This window comes from Oryx dammah, unplaced genomic scaffold (assembly GCF_014754425.2).
Source record: "Oryx dammah isolate SB20612 unplaced genomic scaffold, SCBI_Odam_1.1 HiC_scaffold_1, whole genome shotgun sequence".
NCBI lineage: Eukaryota > Metazoa > Chordata > Mammalia > Artiodactyla > Bovidae > Oryx > Oryx dammah.
In genome coordinates, this window is record NW_024070185.1 from 58,570,925 (window position 1) to 58,590,117 (window position 19,193).

Consider the following 19,193-nt stretch of genomic DNA (forward strand, 5'->3'; position numbering starts at 1 on the left):
ATTATGCTCTGACTGTTTTTGCTGTGTTCTGTCTTCCCTCTGAGGCTAGGATCTCCTCTAAGCGTAGGGCTCTGTCTTCTGTCTCTCTGTATCCTCTAGCCCAGACATGAGCGAGGTGGATAGGCAGAGGAAAGAAAGGAAGGGGAGAAGAGGTGGGGGGAAGAAATGGGGGAGGGGAGAGAGTAACATCTATATTTAGGGAGAGGGAGAGACACTCACGGAGGGTGTGTGAGCGAGCTTGCTGGTGAGGTCTGTGTGTGCGTGAGTGTGCTGGGAAAGGGGGTGTGTGCGCCGGGAACGTGTGAGGAGGGCTGGTGCCCTATGGGAGGTTGCAGGCAGGAAGCAGCTGGAGAGGAGGAGGAGCAGCAGCAGGAGCAGGAGCTGCCCTGCTTTCTGTCTCTGTCTCAAAGCCCGGAGTCGATTGAGTTAGAATTCCACGTCCAGTCAAAGTTTGGCTGCTGTAACCTTCAGCAGGCTGGTCGTCAGTATCCCCCCTCAGCAGAGAGGTGTGGACCAGATTGGATTTCTAGATTTGCAGCCAGCAAGACTCCTGCCCAGCCCATCACTGAGGGAATTTCTCTGCCGGGTATTGTTCCTATCTTCAACTTTGCACCAAGGAGCCAGCCAGCTGGGTGCAGCCGGGAATAATTGCTCCTCAGCTCTCTGTTTATTGGGTGGGCAAGCAGCTGTGCTGTGGCTTACAAAGTTCATCCTGTGGCTTCTCTGTCAAACCAAGGAGTGCTTCTGAATGGATTTCCTTTTATAGACAGCACTTGCATTCTAAAACTTGAGAATTTGTGGTTCTCATGTGTTTTTTTTCCCCCTTTTCATTTCTTTAACTCTTATTTTGATTGCAGCAGCAAGGTAAGTGGTGTTGAGTGTATGACTGACTCTGAATGAGAAGCAGGGACAAAAGCAAAGCATTTGTGGGTGGAATATGGAACAGCTACATTAATTACATAACTGCATGAGCCAACTTGCTGGTGGGGGGTCATTATAAGGAGTGAAAAACAGCATACTCAGCACTGAAGGTAGAATCTTCACGTGCACGTGTTTATATGCTGATAACCTGACCGTCCATTCCTCCTTGAAACTCTCCTGTATGTATATAAATACCATCCACCCTTTCGTATATGTGCATACCTGTATACGAAGAATCTGTATCTCTCTCTTGATATGTTCATATGTTTATTAATAACCTGTCCGTTCCTCTCTTGTGTGTTACATATATATATATATAGAGAGAGAGACAACTCATTCACCTTACATAAATATACACAAGCCATCTTTCCTTTCATGTCCATGCATATATATGTTCTTTTATATCATACATGTATGCATATACCTACATAACCTTCCTATTCTTGGATATGCCTATGTATATTCAGAAACCTTTCCATTTTTCCAATGTGTGAGAGTGTGTTTAAATGTCTATACCGTGCTTCTGTCTAATGTGAGTATTAATTCATCCTCGTGTTTTTACTCTCTATGTACAAAAGTCATCTTGAGTTTTCTCAGCTTTAAATGTGGACACACATGGGTAACAGATAATATGTCCACTTGTGTCATGCTTGTAAGATGAAAAAAGCACTAACTTTGTAGATTGAGGACCCTGTTTTAATCCCAGCTCTACTCAGTGACCTTGGTCAAGTCATTAAAACCCTCTGAACTTTATTTCCCTCATTTATGAAATCAGAATAGTAATTCTTACCTCTTACCTCACAGAATTGTTGTGATGATAAAATGGGAACCTTGTAAACTGTAAAATTTTAAACAGTTTTACTGCTGCCGTGTTTCCCTCTAGTGTGAGTTGTGTAGGATTGCATACCTTTGACCCAGCTGCATTGAGACTACCTACGCTCTGTCCGTGAGAGGTCTCTAAGTCTTCCCTGCGAAGGTGTAGCTTCTGTTGAAGTTACCATATTTTTCTTGTAAGTTTGCCCATAGTATTGGACCTAAGCTACACGGAGTTACATGGTCTCTAGAAATAATCAGATTGAGAAAAGGGTCTCATTCCCTGCAGGTTTGGGCCTTTGTTCTTTGTAGCCTTGGGGAGGATCAAGCCCGACACCAAATGAAAATATGCTGCTTGGAGCTAGGATCCGAGTGAGCAGGTTAAAGGGAGAGTGAAAGAACAGAACGTTCTACTGCCCCTGAGATGACAGTCTTTTCTTGGCAGTGAGCATCCACTGCCAGGTTTTAAAGGTTCTACAGAGTGTCCCCTGCCCTACTTCTAAAACTAGGCTGTTCAATGTAGTAGCCACCAGCCACATGTGGTTGTTGAGTGCTTGAAGAGTGGCTAGTTTAAACTGAGATGTGCTGTAAATGGAAGATACATACCAGAGTTCAAGGACTCAGTATGAAAAACAGAATGCCTACATGTGATGATATTTTTAGATTGATTTTGTGTTAAAAGAATAATATCTTGGGTAATGGGCGAAATAAAATACATTAAAATTAATTTTACTTATTTCTTTTAATTTGTGCAGCTACTAGAAATGTTTAAAATTATATATGTGGCTCACATTCCATTTATGTTGAACAGTGTGGTTCTAGACCCACCATCAGCACAAGGATGAAGGCAGCTCTTCCAGCCAGAGGGCAAGTGGAAGCCACATGACAGCATCCCTGGGCAAGACACACAGGGTCTCTTTCTACCAATCTTGTATTCTGGAGAGATACTAGCTACCTGACAGTCTGGCAGAGGCTGGTGCTGCCAGTTCTCTATTTATTTGTACTGAATGAGTGCCCCCTCACACCAAATTGTGAGCAAGTATATTTGGGGAGAAGTTTCCAGCTTAGTTTTACAATGGAAGGGGATTGTAAGCCATCAGGCTGTAAGAAAATGTAGAACTCAAAGGCAGTATGTTTTTATAGGAACAGAAATGGACTAGAAAGCAGAACACTTGGATTCTAAATCATTTCTGCCATCACTTACTTATTCCTTCCATGGCACTGAGCTATCACTGTGCACTGGGCTATATGCTTGGCATAGTTATGCCCTGTGCTAGGCATTAGGATTAAAACACAAACAAGGCTCAGTTTTCAATGTAATGGAGTTCACACTCACTTAAGCAAGAGCCTCCCACTTAGGTGTCTGCCAAAGTAAAATAGATTAACAACAAGGGTGTCATTCTAGGTCAAGTATTACAAACTTGGGTAATTGGGCTTTTTAGAAGCCTGTATATTCACTGTTCTGCCTAAAGCCTTTCAAATTTAAAATTTAGAAAAATGTATGATAGCCAAACAAAACTAGCCCATAGGCTAGATCATAATGTGGTCTGAGATTCCAGGCCTTGATAAACTCTAAAGAACTCTTCCAACTCTAGCATTTTTTGCTTTTGTGTCCTGGATCCATTTATTTAATGGCAAGATTTATTTTGTTTTAGTTTGAGCATCATATATGCCAGGCACTGTGTACTAAGGCTGCAGCAATGAACAAAACAGAGTCCTTGCTCACATTCTAGGATAGAGGTTGGGGAGAAAGACAGATGATAAGCAAATATATGATCTATCAGGTGGTAGTATCAATAAGTTCTGTGAAGAAACTAGAGCAGAGCGAAAGGATAAAGAATGTGGGGTTGCAGGGGGTGGATAGGAGAGTGTTCAGGGGCTAGATTCCTACTCATATGCCATCTTCAGTTTACTCACAAGAGTCTTAGGTAGTAAAGAAAAAGAGAACATGATGAGTGCTTAAGAAAAAAGTTGTTCTGTTACTTGATAGAAATGGTAAGACAGACTTTATTTATGGGGGCTATTATTCTGCAGTATTGTAAGGAGAGAAAGATTGAGCCCAACTCTGAATACAAGTGAGAATTTTTAGCCAAGGAACAGGGTGAGGGTCAGTGGATGGAAAATGACTAAGAGGAAGCATCAGGGGAAGAGAGGCATCTGGTTAAATGGACTTGACAGGGTTTTTGCTGGAATCAGGCCAGGGTGAGGGATAAGGAATTTGGTCTGATATCAAAGGTGGGGAATTTTCACTAAACTGACCTGGTGAGATGCTTGCTAAAATTGGACTAAACAGAGTCCAAGGACAGGGGCCTAGTCACAAAGAGGGCTCAAAGGAGCCTGACTCAAGTTTGGGCAAAGAGCCTTTGTCAAGAGCATCCGAGTCTAGGTACATATGTATTTGTTTTATGGTTTGTTAGACTCTTCGGTATAATAAACCCTGGTAGTGCTGGCAGGGCACCCTGGGAAGGGCACAGAATACCCAGCTCTCCTGACTGCTATTCAGTCTTCATTCTGGGGTCTTGATATGCCAACCCTCAGAAGGCAGCATCCTTTTCCATGCTACTGTACACCCCCTGAGGGTCTGTCTCCCTTCTTGGATACAGTGCTTGAAGTTTTCTGTCCTTTACCATGTTTGGCTTCCGGCCAATAAATGAAGGGCCTCCTGAGGCAGGTGAGGAGGGGGGCAACTGCAGTATAGGGACCTTTGTTGTTGTTCACTCGCTAAGCCGCGTTGGACTCTTTGCAGCCCCGTGGACTGAGTGTGCCAGGTTTCCCTGTCCTTCACTATCTCCCGGAATTTGTTCAAACTCAGGGACCTTGCTACACATTTGAGGAGCATTCCTTGTTCCCTTTGGCTAATCTCAGCCTTTATACCTTGTGACTCTGATCATTGTGTCTGACAAGATTCTCTGTGAGCATTGTTAATTTCTCAAAGATTAACATCATAAGAGTACCCCTATCTGCCTTGGTCCTAGAAATTCATTTCCCACCACATTAACCATACAGCATTATTGGTAAATGGCCCAGGAATGATCTGACTTCCGTGGGTGATATGGGAGACATAGGTAGGAGACTCAGAGCTCTTGGCTTTTGCTTTCTGTGCTTGTTTCACACAGAATGAGAGGCTGCTTGATATACGTGCAAAGAGTCCTGGCCTATTCCCAGAGGTCTCCCCTTTGTTTCCTCCAAGCCAAGATTTGGGTCAGAAGTAATTTTACAAGGAATACTCATATTCCTAATGACATTTATTTGATAAGGCGGAGAGAGATGAAAGAACCAGGCATTTCAGAAAGCCGAGAGCTTTTTTCCTCTTGACTCTTTGTGGCAGGCTGGTGCTGATGCGGTGTGATATAAGGGATCTCCTCCCTGACGTGGTTCTCAGCTTTCCATCATTGAAACTTTGTTCCTTTTGATTAATTCATTTTGTTTTGGTATGTTCCCTTTTCAAAAGCAGGTATTCCTTGAAAGGTCCACCTTATTCTTCCCGGACTTAGGCATTCCTTAGGAAAAGACTACAGAAAGATATCGTCATTTTCAAGGGTGTATGTATGAAGTTTGGAGAGTTGACTTGAGTGGATAGGCCAAGCGGATAGGACAGCATGACAACACTATGTACCTCGAAGGAAACTAGAGGGCTGGCCTTGAGCTGGTTGGGCCCCAAGGCCTCCTTATGCCTTTCCAGTTCCAGGATTACTTCTTTTTTTCCCCCCGAGTATTACTTCTTCTGGTGGCCTTTCCTGTCCTGCTTTTGCTGGACTTCCCATCAACTTCCCATTTCCCACCCTGGAATTAGGTGCTCACTTTTCTATTACAACTTCTATTATAACATGTATCACTTTGTGATAGTTTATTTGCCTCTGTTTCCAAACTTTAATATATTAGAGAGCAAGAACTGTGTCTTATATTCCTAGCATATAGCTTAGTGCCTGGCACATTGATTGAACTGATTTAAAGATCAACTGTTTTACTCACGCTTTGGCCCCAGTTATCCCATTCCTGTGGACAGAAGTAGCAAAGAAAGGCTGAAGAAGGAGGGGGCCTTGAGCTGGACATCCTGGTTCTTCTGGTTGCCATTTTAGCCCATCCTGTCTCCTGGTGTCCTATGGCGTTCTGAGCAGAGTGATTGGTTACTCCTCTGGGCATCACAGTGAGCTCTGTCCTGTTTCCAAACCTAAATAGGTGGACGACTGGGTGGCTTTGGTGCCTTTACAGAACCCATGTCCCTAGGAGGTGATTCTTAAGTTCAGAGTTCACCTGGGAGCTGCGGCTACCAATTCAGAAGAAGGTTTAGAGGGTTTTGTTTGTTTAGTATGAACACAAGCATCTTTGTTTGAGCCCAGGAGGAGCTACTCTGGGAGCTCTAGCTGGAAAATGTATTAAATAGGGAAGCAAGCAGCTCTGCCTTTAGACCTTCAGGATGCCACAGGAAAAGGCTCTGGATGGCAGTGGCTGTGCCATTGGTCCCCTGTGTGGCTGGCCAGCCGGTGGTGTAGGCACTGCACTCTTGGACCTGGTGAGACTGTCCAGGAAGTTAGGCCAGGCCCACCTAGAATACTGATCTGATGGGTAGAAGCAGATAGGCCCAAAGTTAACCTGGCCTGCACTGAAGCAATAACAGGACAGTCAGCTTCAGTGTTGTTCCTGGAAAACTGCCTCTAGACTGGAGTGGGGCCAGCCATGGAGGGCCTGGCAGTGTGTTCTGGGCTGTGCCAGCATTAGAAAGGAAGACTCGGCCCATGCAGCTGTTCTTCCCCTTCCTTGTGCTTTCAGGCTGCCTGAGGGAGGGTGGCAAGCATCCTGTCACCTGAATGAAATGCTGGGAGTGAATATTTTGCTCTTCCCTTTTCTTACCTTAAAAAGAAAACTTCTAGAAGAAAGACTGACAAAAAGGGACACTGTAATGGTTGTCATCCAGGCCTTGCTGCAGACCGTTAGAAGACACTGGGAAGGCTAGGGGTCTGGGGCTGGGATAGAAGTCATGGTTCGCTCAAATCATACTATTTAGGCAGCTGCACACTAGACTTAGACACTGGTCTCCCTGCATCTTTGTCTCAGGGTCTTGCCATGTCAATAATAATAACTGTGCTCTGCTGCTGTACAGCTTACCAATTACCAGTCTTTCATTTTATAACATCTCCGTGATGACCTCCCCCACTTTACAGATGAGGAAACTAAGGCACAGAGCGGAGAAGTGTTTAATCCAAGGTCACTGGTGAAGCAAGACTCAAACTTAATGTCTGGGGATTCTCAGCCTAGTACCAGTTGCTCACGGCTTATACACAGAGCTTCCATCTTGGTTTAGTAAACGGTCTTTCTCTTTTGAGAAGAGCTTGAAAGGCAAATTGCCAGCTCTAGTCCATCACGCTGGGGATATGGTTTAAAGCTAATACCGAGCACCAAGACCAAATCAGGGTACCCAGACCTTGCACCTTAGGGAGAAAAGAGGGGTGGCTTTGGAAATGTAGATTTTGTTCTTTTGGAAGGAGAGAAGTAAGAATTTGAGTCATTCCTGGAATTGGGGGCTTTGATGGCTAGGCAACTGGGTCTCTAAACCCGAGACTCAGGAGTTCAGACTGTGCATGTATATTGTCTGTTTCTCTGTGTATCTGTCTCTCTCTCTCACACACACACATACACACACACAGACTAGGTTGAGTTGACCACATTATGGGTATGGCTGATCCTGACCCCTTGAAACATTGAAGTAAAGCAGTAATGCTTAAAAAGCAGTAACTAGGCCTCTCCAGTGCCTCACAGGATGGTTAAGAGTTCTTAAATGAAGAGTTCCTTGATGAAGTAAGAGTTTTTACATGAACTGGAGAGAAGGGGAGAATGTAAAGGAAATTAATCTAGTCTCTTGATTCTCGGCCTAGTTATTTCCAGTAAAAGAGATCAGCTTCATCTTTATTTCAAGTCTTGGGACTTGTTCTTCTGGTTCTTCGTAGTCTGGAGAAGTCCAGTGCTTTTAATTTTCAGACCCACAGACTATAGTTGGTGGTCTTCCCCACAAATGACTGCTGTAGGAGCAGTCAGCTTGTGTTCTTCACAGACAGGTTTCACTTTTTAGAGTTAACTTGAGTTAGGAGGAGGCAGGGGTGTTAGAAGATATAGAAATCTAGGTCAGATCTGGAAAATAGAGAAACCATCTCCAGTTGAAGAACGGGAAGGATAGCGTGTCTCCCACCAACCTATTTGACCCATCCCCAGCTGACCCACCAGAGCCAGAAAGTACTGGCAGTCCCATGCACTCCTGGGGTCTCTGCTTCACCCTTTGTCCTTTCCACTCTTCTCCTTCCCTACATTCTGCATTTTTCCAATAAAAAGGGAATGGATTCCCACCTCACGGCCCACCCCCCAAAAGGTAATAGTCATCTCTGTAAGTTACAGTCACTGGTAGCTTAGTATTTAGGGGCAAGACTGGTGGCAGGTCTTTTTTCACCTTTTTTGAGAACAGCAGAGCACCCTGCAACCCTCTCCAATGTACTCCAACTCCCCACCTGCCACATGTATTGTTCTCTCCAGGCAATTCAGCGGGTTAGAGCAGCGCTCTGTTACTCCAGCAGTAAACAGACAGGAAATCACTTTCTTGTCATGGTCCTCTCTCCAAGTTGCTATCACTAAGCAGAGGGAAAACACTTTCTGCTATAAGCATAGGCAGGAGCAAACCTTTAAGTAGCTGAGTCTTCACCAGAACAACAAACTGGAGGGGAAAAAAAAGAAACATTCCATGTCTTGTCTGTTACTGTGTGTGTGATTTGAGGTTTGGTGGTTAAACATCTGTGTGTTCGTTGCTGAGCCTCATGTTGAATTTGTAAAGGTTCAGTCTCTGTCGAGTTCATCCCACCTGTTTCCCAGGAGTCTGTTTCAATCCTGATGCCTTTGGCATCAGCCCTTGCTCACAACACAAGGGCTTGATCTGATTTTACATCAAAACTCTGATGGGAAGCCAAGGAGAGAGAGAGAGAAGTGACTGCCTGTAACCTTTAAGGCTAGCCTTGGGAGGCAGGTCACTGTTGACTCCTAGAGTGTTAGAAGGTAATGTTCTTATTCCTGCTTGACGGCTTAATTCATATTACCATGCTGCCTTCTGATCCAAGCGCACTATTTTCCTTTTTTGCTAGCTGCAGGGTAAGAGTCAAACCAGGATCCAGGGACATGTGCCAGGTTTGAGACCACACATGGAACCATTGCAGGCATCACTGTGGGCCAAGCCCCAGGCATCAGCCATCAATAATTGCTAAAAATAGATGGAAAAGAGCAGATCAGGATATTGCCTTCTAACACAATCTCTATTAACCGTCCTGACCAGAAACAAGAGGAACAAGCTTGAGAATCCCTCAGACCCTGAGGGAGAAGATGAAGCGATTGTTGCAAGAGTCAGAGGAAGAAATCATGGTCACCTTGGGATCCTCCTCCAGGATTTCCCCAGATAAAAAGGCAGAGACTCTGTGTGGCATTAAGAGCAAGTCCTCAGGCCCTGCCGGAACCTTGCCAGAGGACAGCTTCCTGCCACCTCACTGTGGGCCTGTAGCCTCTGCCATTGGTGGGGATACAGATGGGGGCCTGGCCCAGCGTTGCAGCTTCGGGCAGCAGGCCAGCAGCCAGCTTCCTCTGGGCTCCATAGCCTGTGTTTCAGGGTCTGCCTCTCAGGACCTCTCATCTGCCAGCATTACCACAAGCTGTCCAGAGCCCTCAGAGAGGGATCAAGCCAAGCCCCTCTTGTCCAGAGGCCTTGGCCAAGGCTGTCGCCATGAACAGCAAGAACCTTTGGGGGATGTAGTGGACTATATCATCAGAGAACTGCAGGGCATCAGCCGTCTCCAAACTGAGATTGCTGAGTTGCGGCAGCACTTGAGCCAAGTCCGAGGTTCAGTGGATGAGGTCTCTAGCTGTGTAGATTCAGTTCTGAGTGAAATAGAAGGCTTGCATGTGGGCAGCAGTTCCCTGGGCAAAGGGTGTGTAGGAGGAAAGGCCCAGGAGCCCCATGTGGACAGACCCAGCGAGGAAGCCATTCTATATCTGTATGGACTTCCTGAGCAAGATGGGGAAAATACCATGGAGCTGGCTCACAACTTCCTGGCCAAGCACATGTATGTTAATGGCATGCAGTGCAATAGGTTCATTAAAGAGGCTTACCGAGCTGGCAGAGCCCCAGCTCCCAGGCCTACTGTTGTGAAGCTTGCCCATCTAGAGCATAGGGACCTCATATTGCAGAAATCCATCCTCTTGCAGAGTTTAGGGGTCCGGATCACCACCAGAGAAGAACCAAGCCAGCCACCGTGCTCTAAGAATCCCCCAAAGGAGTCTCTCTCATCTTTGGAACAACAACTCCAGCATTGTAATTTGAATTCTTTACACCTGGATGAGCCAGTTTTTCAGGTGGAAACAGGGGACAGAGGACCAATAACAGGAGCACATCAAATGAGGGCTCAGAATCAACACAGAGAACCCCAGACCCCTGAAGAGCAAGGCCTTTGCTTCCCACCCAAGAATGATTTGGCAAAGCTAAGCAATGAGTCTAAGCCAGGGGGTGAAGTCAGAGGAACATTAGGAAACCCCCAGGTTCTCAGGGGCTCCTACAATGAATTGACAGGAGGAGAGGCTTCTTTGTCCACCCTCCATCAATGTGAGGAACCTTCCCTAGTGTTAATCTCGAAAGAGGAGGATTCTGGGAAATCCCAGGTTTTCAAACAGTGTAACCAAGGACTCGAAGCATATAAAACAGCAAAAACAGAAAACAACTGCAGTGACAAAAGTGAGACTGGCAGTTGCCTATCACTGTCTGGGTTGCTGAAGACAGAGGACAAACTCCTGGCCTGTGAAGCTGGGTTGGATATTCTGAGCTCAGAGCAGCTAGAGGACCTGTTGACAGACAAGTCCAGAAGGTTTGCAACTCTGAGCTGTGACAGCCTAATGGAGGAAATCAGCATTAGGCCTGAGACTTTCAATGACATGGTTCATATTGACTTGAATGAGGAGGAGGAACATTCCGCTCAGGTCCTCAAAGATGTATTGGAAAAGTCCTCTCGCCTGGGTGGCTCGCAGGAGGATGAAGATGTAGAGATCAAGTTTTACACGAGTAAACTGGGCCGAGCAATTGACCACTTTCGTTCAGCTTTGCAGGGAGTGTTTCAGAAGCTGGAGAACAGTGGGTCCATCACCCCTGAGGACCTTGAAAGTATTGAGAGTGGCTCCCGGTCCGAGAACAGTGATAGACTTCTTGGCACAGTGAGTTCAGAGGGTGCTCAGGATTTCTCACTAGGGAGCCCCGGGAGTCAGGGAAGTGAGAGCATACTCAGCGTGGTGTCTGGTGGAGTGGGCATCTCTGCCCAGGGAGACCAGACCTCTCAGGATCCCAGCAACTCCTCTCTGGCTTCCAGTAACTTGCCTCTTGCATATTCATCGCCAGGGTTTGCTCTGGCTCCGTGTCTGGGAAGTGAAAGTTGTTCCAGGCCTGAATCTCCCAAGCAGGGCAGACTAAGCCTAGAGCAAGTGTGCACAGAGACCATCTACCTCAACAGATGCATCAGCAATTTTAAAGATGTTCTAAGAGAGAAAAGACTGAGGCAGAAAAAACTTATACACGAGCTAGTACAGAAGACAGACCATCTCTCAGTAGAAGACATGCACCCAGGTATTTCACGTCTCTGGTGAATGGGTTTGGAGCTGGCTGGGTGTGACCTGCATCAGGCCAGCATGAGATCCAATTTGGTGGTGAGCTTTACAAGATGATGGGGGAGGTTCACATCTTCAATCAGTCTCAATTATTGGGGTATAGATTTGTAAGTTGATCCTGTGGGAATTGAAGTGACAGAATTGAAAAGCAACAGAAAAAGAGTTCTTGTCCAAAGGGAGCTCCCAGTTTATTGGCAAGAGCTTTAGAAAGTACCTTTTCAAAAGAGGAAGAGCATTTGAGCAAAAGTAGTTTATAGCTGCAGAACTTTCGCCTATCCTGGTATGAAGTAGGTGTGGGGAAGGAGGCTGGAATGGGGGAAAGAGGCATGTTTCTCATAGAAGCTAAGATGCTGATGCAATCCTGTGTTGCATTTTAAAATTATTCTCCATGAGCTTCTTGCTGAGATAAGATTGCCATTTCTCCAACAGCTGATGGGGCTTCTCCACCTTGTGGGCCACTGTGGGAATTTCCCTTATCCTGACCTGCCTCCTTCTCAGTACTGGAGTTGACACTACAGAACCTTAGTTCTAACTCGGAGCTGTCCAGAAACTTCTTGCAGCACTGACCCTGCCCAAGAGCCTGACTCCGCTCCCCACTGGTCATATTCCCTTTCTTCCATCTCCAGTTAAAGGCTGCTTACCTAACATTTAGACAATGGAATGGTTTTTGGCTACAAGAATTGAGAAAAGTCTTTTCTGGGCAGCATAGAGATGACATGTAGCTTTAAAATTACCTCTCCCAATCAAAATTATAATAAATTTATCCAAAGAGCATATGCTTTATTCATCTAATTTTAAATGTAAATGAGGTTGTCCTCTTATGCATATAACCTGATTAATCTTTCTAAGGCAAGATTAAAATTATGAAACATATTGTGTTGGCAAAGATGTGAGAGAACAGGTACTCATCATCTATTGCTGGTGGCATGGGAGTGGAAATTGGTATAACCTCTGAGGAAGGCAACATTCATCAGAATTGTGTATGCCCTTTGAGGCCTAGCACTGCTTCCAAGAATATATCCTGCAGGTACATTTTCACATGTAGAAGGGACATATGTTCAAGGCTATTTCTGAGGTATTGTTTTTAATAGTGAAGATTGAAAACAACCTAAATATTCTTAAGAAAGCCTGGTTAAATAACTTTCTGGGACATCCAAACAATGAAATACAGTACCATGCAGCTGCAAAAAGAAAGAGGTACCTCTTTGCTGAAATGGAAAGATACATTGACATATTTCAGAAAACAAGGTGCAGAACAGTATGTATAAGATGCTTTGTTGTTGTTTAGGTTCTAAGTTGTATCAGACTCTTGCAATCCCATGGACTATCAGGCTCCTCTGTCCATGGGATTCTCCAGGCAAGAATAATGGAGTGGATTGCCATTTCCTACTCCAGGGGAATCCCTGACTCAGGAATCAAGCCCGTGTCTTCTGCATTGGCAGGCGGATTTTTTTTTTTTTTAAACCACTGAACCACTAGGGAAGCCCATACATTTGCATAAAAAGGAGAGATGAAGAATACATATACAAACGCATAGTGTTTGTTTGTATATATGTATAGAATATTTAACAAAGGAGTTCCCTAGTGACCTAGTGGTTAGGATTCTGGGCTTTCATTGCTGTCGCCCAGAATCAGTCCCTGGCCAGGCAGGGAACTGAGATCTTGCAAGCCACATGGCATGGCCAAAAAACAACAATAACAACCCAGCTAACCAACCAAACAAAAAACCACTAAGATACATAAGAAACTGGTATAGGATTGCCCGTGAGAAAAGGTATTAGGTAAAAAACTAGTGAAATGAGATTCTTTTTTACTGTATACACTTTTTTCTAATTTTTAGAATTTGAATCATGAATATGTCATCGTAAAATTAAACTGAAAAATTAAAATCATGTTCCTTTCAAATATCCCTAGAGCTACTCTTTATACCCTATCAAGAAGTCTCAGTTCCTTCACTTGGCATTCAAGGCCACTACACCTGGTCTCTAGTTTACATTTCCAAGCTTATCTTCTCTTGTCCCACGGTCCTCCACCTAGGAGGAATCTTCTGTCTCACAAATTCACCTTGTACTTTGTTTTCAGCATATCACATATACATGCTTCCTTCTAGCTTGAGGTGTTATGTTTGCCACATCAACCTAGAAAAATTTACTCAGTTCTTCAACATAACAGCCAAAGTTTCACCTCCTCCAGGAAGCTTTCTATAATTCCTCAGATAGAAGGGGTTTTGGTGTTTCTTTAACTTTGCAGCCCCTTTTCTTTCTTCCTGGGCACTTAGAAATTTTTATATTGGATTGGTCAAAAAGGTCATTCAGGTTTTTTCCATAATATGTAACAGAAAAATCCAAATGAACTTTTTGGCCAACCCAATACTGCAGCAACAGTAGAAACAACTCTGTGGTGGGAGTCAATGTTAGCCTGAGGATCCAGAACTCTGGGGCTCAGTTCTTCAAGTTGCAATGTTTCTCTTCTGGGCTGACATCCTACTGCACCAGGCAGGAACTTGTGACAGCAGCAGAAATAATGAGAAGGAAGTGTTCTGAAACACCAGTAAGAGATCAAGCCAGAATTCTGGGTGCTTTCTAAGATCCACTCTGGTCTGTGGGCTACAGACAGGATGGTAGAGAGGCTGTCGGGCAGTGGCAGCATCCCTTCAGTGCTAGATCCAGCCTGACTTCAGCACCATTCATTAAAGCACAAGGAATAGAGCAAGGTAAATAAGCACACAGGCAGGCCTCTGGCCAACACTCTCTGGCTGTAGAGTCCACAAGAGAAGTCATGCTAACCTGGTAAACTGATTCAATACAATAGTGACTGCTACCACAAGAAAGATTTGAAAAAGCTTTCTTCACTGCTCTGCTTGAGACCTTTTACGATCTAAGCTTACTCAGAACCATGTTTTCAAAACTGACCAATGTTGTAGCACGTATGGGTGCTTCATTTCTTTTTGTGGTTGAATAATATTCCATTATATGGAAATAGTACATTTTGTTCATACATTGATCAGTTGATGGACATTTTGTTGTGCTTTTTTTTTTTTTAACCACGTTTTTGGCTATTATGAATAATGTTGCTGTTTTTGTGTGGACATATATTCTGATTCTCTTGTGTATATACCTAGAAATGGAACACTGGGTCATATGGTAACTGTTTCACATTTTTTTTGGAACTTCTAGACTGTTTACCACTGTGGTTGCACCATTTTGGATTTCTGCCAGAAGTATATGCAAGTTCAAATTTCTCCACATCCTAGCCATTCTGTTTTTACTAGAGACATCCTAGTGAGTGTGACTGGTATCTTCTAGCTTTGATTTTCATTTCTCTAGTGGTTAATGATGTTAAAACATCTTTTCATATGCGTATTGGCCATTTTTATATTTTCTTTGAAGAAATGTCTATTTAAATCCTTTATCCATTTTTAAATTGAGTTGTTTGTCTTTTTCTGTTGAGTTGTAAGTGTTGTTTATATGTTCTGGACATCAGTTCAGTCGCTCAGTCGTGTCCAACTCTTTGTGACCCCCTGGACTACAGCATGCCAGGCTTCCCTGTCTATCACCAATCCCTGGAGCTTGCTCAAATTCATACATTAAGTCATTGATGCCATCCAACCATCTCATCCTCTGTCGTCCCTTTCCTCCCGCCTTTAATCTTTCCCAGCATCAGGGTCTTTTCCAATGAGTCAGTTCTTCACATCAGGTAGCCAAAGTATTGGAGTTTCAGCTTCAGTATCAGTCCTTTCAATGAATATTCAGGACTGATCTCCTTTAGGATGGACTGGTTTGATCTCCTTTCAGTCCAAGGGATTCTCAAGAGTCTTCTCCAACACCACAGTTCAAAAGCATCAATTCTTTGGCCCTCAGCTTTCCTTATAGTCCAGCTCTAACATCCATACATGACTACTGGAAAAACTATAGCTTTGACTAGACAGATCTTTGTTGGCAAAATAATGTCTCTGCTTTTTAATGTGCTGTCTATGTTGGTCATAGCTTTTCTTCCAAGGAGCAAGCATCTTTTAATTTCATGAATGCAGTCACCATCTGCAGTGATTTTGGAGCCCCAAAAAATAAAGTCTGTCACTGTTTCCCATGTTGCTCCATCTATTTGCCAAGGAGTGATGGGACCGGATGATCTTAGTTTTTTGAATGTTGAATTTTAGGCCAGTTTTTTCACTCTCCTCTTTCATTTTCATCAAGAGGCTCTTTAGTCCCTCTTCACTTTCTGCCATAGAGTGGTGTCATCTGTGTACCCGAGGTGTATCTGAGGTTATTGATATTTCTCCCAGCAATCTTGATTCCAGCTTGTGCTTCCTCCAGCCCGGCATTTTGCATGATGTACTCTGCATATAAGTTAAATAAGCAGGGTGACAATATACAGCCTTGACATACTCCTTTCCCGACTTGGAACCAGTCTGTTGTTCCATGTCCAGTTCTAACTGTTGCTTCTTGACCTGCATACAGTTTTCTTGGCAGGCAGGTCAGGTGGTCTGGTATTCCCATTTCTTAAACAATTTTCCACAGTTTGTCATGATCTACACAGTCAAAGGCTTTGGTATAGTCAATAAAGCAAAAGTAGATGTTTTTCTGGAACTCTCTTGCTTTTTCGATAATCTGACAGATGTTGGCAATTTGATCTGTTTCCTCTGCCTTTTCTAAATCCAGCTTGAACATCTGGAAGTTCTCACTTCATGTACTGTTGAAGCCTGGCTTGGAGAATTTTGAGCATTACCTTGCTTGCACATGAAATGAGTACAGTTGTGCAGTAGTTTAACATTCTTTGGGATTGCAATGAAAACTGACCTTTTCTAGTCCTGTGGCCACTGCTGAATTTTCCAAATTTGCTGGCATATTGAGTGTAGCACTTTTACAGCAGCATCTTTTAGGATTAGAAATAGCTCAACTGGAATCCCATCACCTCCCCTAGCTTTGTTCATAGTGATGCTTCCTGAAGCCCATTTGACTTCTCATTCCAGGATGTCTGGCTCTAGGTGAGTGATCACACTGTCATGGTTATCTAGGTTGTGAAGATCTTTTTTGTATAGTTCTTAGTGTATTCTTGCCACCTCTTTTTAATATCTTCTGCTTCCGTTAGGTCCATACCATTTCTGTCCTTTATTGTGTCCATCTTTGCAAGAGATGTTCCCTCGGTATCTCGAATTTTCTTGAAAAGATCTCTAGTCTTTCCCATTCTGTTGTTTTCCTCTATTTGTTTGCATTGATCGCTGAGGAAGGCTTTCTTATCTCTCGTTGCTATTCTTTGGAACTCTGCATTCAAATGGGTATATCTTTTCCTTTTCTCCTTTGCCTTTCGCTTCTCTTCTTTTCACAGCTATTTGTAAGGCCTTTTCAGACAACCATTTTGCCTTTTTGCATTTCTTTTTCTTGGGAATGGATGGTCTTGATCCCTGCCTCCTATACAAAGTCACGAACCTGCGTCCCTAGTTCTTCAGGCACTCTGTCAATCAGATCTAATCCCTTGAATTGATTTGTTACTTCTACTGTATAATCATAAGGGTCCAGATAATAATGACATAAGGACATAGGTCCAGATAATTTGTAAATATTTTCCCCCAATTTGTTGGTTGTCTTTTTACTTTCTTTATGGTGTGCTTTGAAACATAAATGTTTTATTTTTCAAAAAAATTATTGTAATATAAAAAACATAAAATTTAAAATTTTAGCCACTTAAAATTCATTCACATGACCATCCCATGTGGTCATCACCACCATCTAATCCCCAGAACTTTTTCCATTTTCCCTAGCTGAAACTCTGTGCCCGTTAAATTAACTCCCTGTTCTCTCCTTCCCTCAGCCACTGGCAGTTGCCATTGTACTTTCTGTCTCTCTAAATTTGACTGCTCCAGGTACCTCATGTAAGTGTATTTGCACAATATTTGTTCTTTTTTGACTGACTCATTTCACTTGACGTAATGTCTTTAAAGTTCACCATGTTGTAGCATCTGTCAGAATTTCCTCCCTTTTTAAGGGTGAATGATATTCCATTGTATGTATATATACTACTTTTGTTTATCCATTCATCCATCAGTGGACACTTGGGTTTCTTCTACGTTTTGGCTGTTGTGAATAATGCTGCTATAAATAGGGGTGTACAAATATCTGTTGAAGCTCTTGCTTTCTTTTGGGTATATACACAGGAGTGGCATTGTTGGATCATATGATGATCCTGATTTTTTTTTGAGGCATTGCTGTGTTGTTTTCTACAGCAGCTGTCATTGCACATTCCTAACAATAGTGCACACAGGTTCTAGTTTTTTGACATACTTGCTAAATAACATTTGTTATTTCCTGGTTGGCTTTGTTTGGTTTGCCATCGAAATATGGGTATCAGAGCACAAAAGTTTTAAATTTTGAATGAGTTCTATTTATCTATTCTCATGTTGACTTTGCTTTTGGTTTTATAGCTAAACCATTGTCTCATCCAAGGTCACAGAAATTTACACCTAGTTTTTTTCCCTAAATGTTTCATAGTTTTATTTAGTGCTTATATTTAGGTCTGTGATTCATTTTGAGTTAATTTTTGTGAATGGTATGAGACGGGTCCAGCTTCCTTCTTGAGCATGTGTATATCTAGTTATCTTAGCACCATTTATGAAAAATAATATTTTTTATCTGTTGAATGGTCAAAATCAACTGGCCATAAATGTAGGAGTTTATTTCTGGACTACCAGTTCTAGTCCATTAATCTTTAGTCTATTTTTATGCCTCAATTTCTTTCTTTTTTTTTTTGGACATGTGTGATGTGGGATTCTTAGTTCTCCGACCCGGAGATCGAACCTACATCCCGTATAATGGAATTGCAGTCTTAACCACTGAGCCACTAGGGTAGTCCCTAGATTCCTTCTTTTTGAAATACTTTCTTCACTTGGCTTCCAGAATACCTCTCTGTCTTGTATCTCCTCCAACATTATTGACTGTTTCTTCTGGAGTCATTTTTGCTACTCCCACCTTATCTTCCCACCCTTGTAGTACCTCCCAATTCAATCCTGACCACTATTTTTTATTTATACTCACTTCCTAGATAATCTCTTTCAGTCTCATGATTTTCATAAGCATTCCCAGATTGATATCTGGCCCAGATATCTTCTAGGAATACCAGATTCCACATATATTTAACACCCACATTTCCGTGTGAATAGACATCTCAGATTAGACATATTCAATCTGAATATATGGTAAACCCTGCCAAACCTTCTTTCCCTATAGTCTTCCTTACCAGTAAATGGCAACTCCATTCTTGCAGCTAGCTGCTCAGACCCAAATCCATAAAGTCATTCTTTTAAAAAAAAAAAAAAAAAGTGTATGTTTTTGTTTTTTTTTTGCTTGTTTGTTTTCGGCTGTGCTGGGTCTTAGTTGCGGCATGTGGAATCTAGTTCCCTGACCAGGGATTGAACCTGGGCCCCCTGCATTGGGAGCGTGGAGTCTCAAACACTGCACCACCAGGAAGTCTCCATAGAGTCAATCTTGACTTCTGTTTCTTTTATAAGCCGTATCCAATCAGTTATTAAATTCCACCTGCTTTGCCTTTCAAACATATTCCAGACCTTAGCACTAACATCTCGATGTCAGTCACTGCTTTCTCTAGCCTAGATGATAGTGGCAGTCTTGCTGGTCTCCTGGCTTCTGCTCCTGTCCGTCTGCAGTCTATTCTCCCCAGCCATAGTAATCCACATAAAACACGTCAGATCATATCACTTCTCTGTTCAGAACCTTCTGGTGATTTTTTCTGTCTCACTCAGAGTGAAAGCCAAAGTGCTTATGAGGGCCCTA

General features: G+C 43.2%; 1 protein-coding gene across 3 annotated transcripts in view; it reads left to right on the top strand.

The window, feature by feature from the left end:
- UNC13B (unc-13 homolog B) overlaps nucleotides 1-19,193 on the top strand; it is a 219,736-nt gene that overhangs the window by 156,201 nt on the left and 44,342 nt on the right. Inside the window, exon 1 of one of the 3 annotated variants that reach the window (XM_040261193.1) lies at nucleotides 8,998-11,368. The exons of the other annotated variants lie outside the window; for them this stretch is intronic. Coding sequence (XP_040117127.1) covers nucleotides 9,091-11,368 — 2,278 coding nt within the window. The 5' untranslated portion in view covers nucleotides 8,998-9,090. Of the gene's footprint in view, nucleotides 1-8,997; nucleotides 11,369-19,193 lie in introns of those variants that run through there. 3 annotated transcript variants of the gene reach the window in all.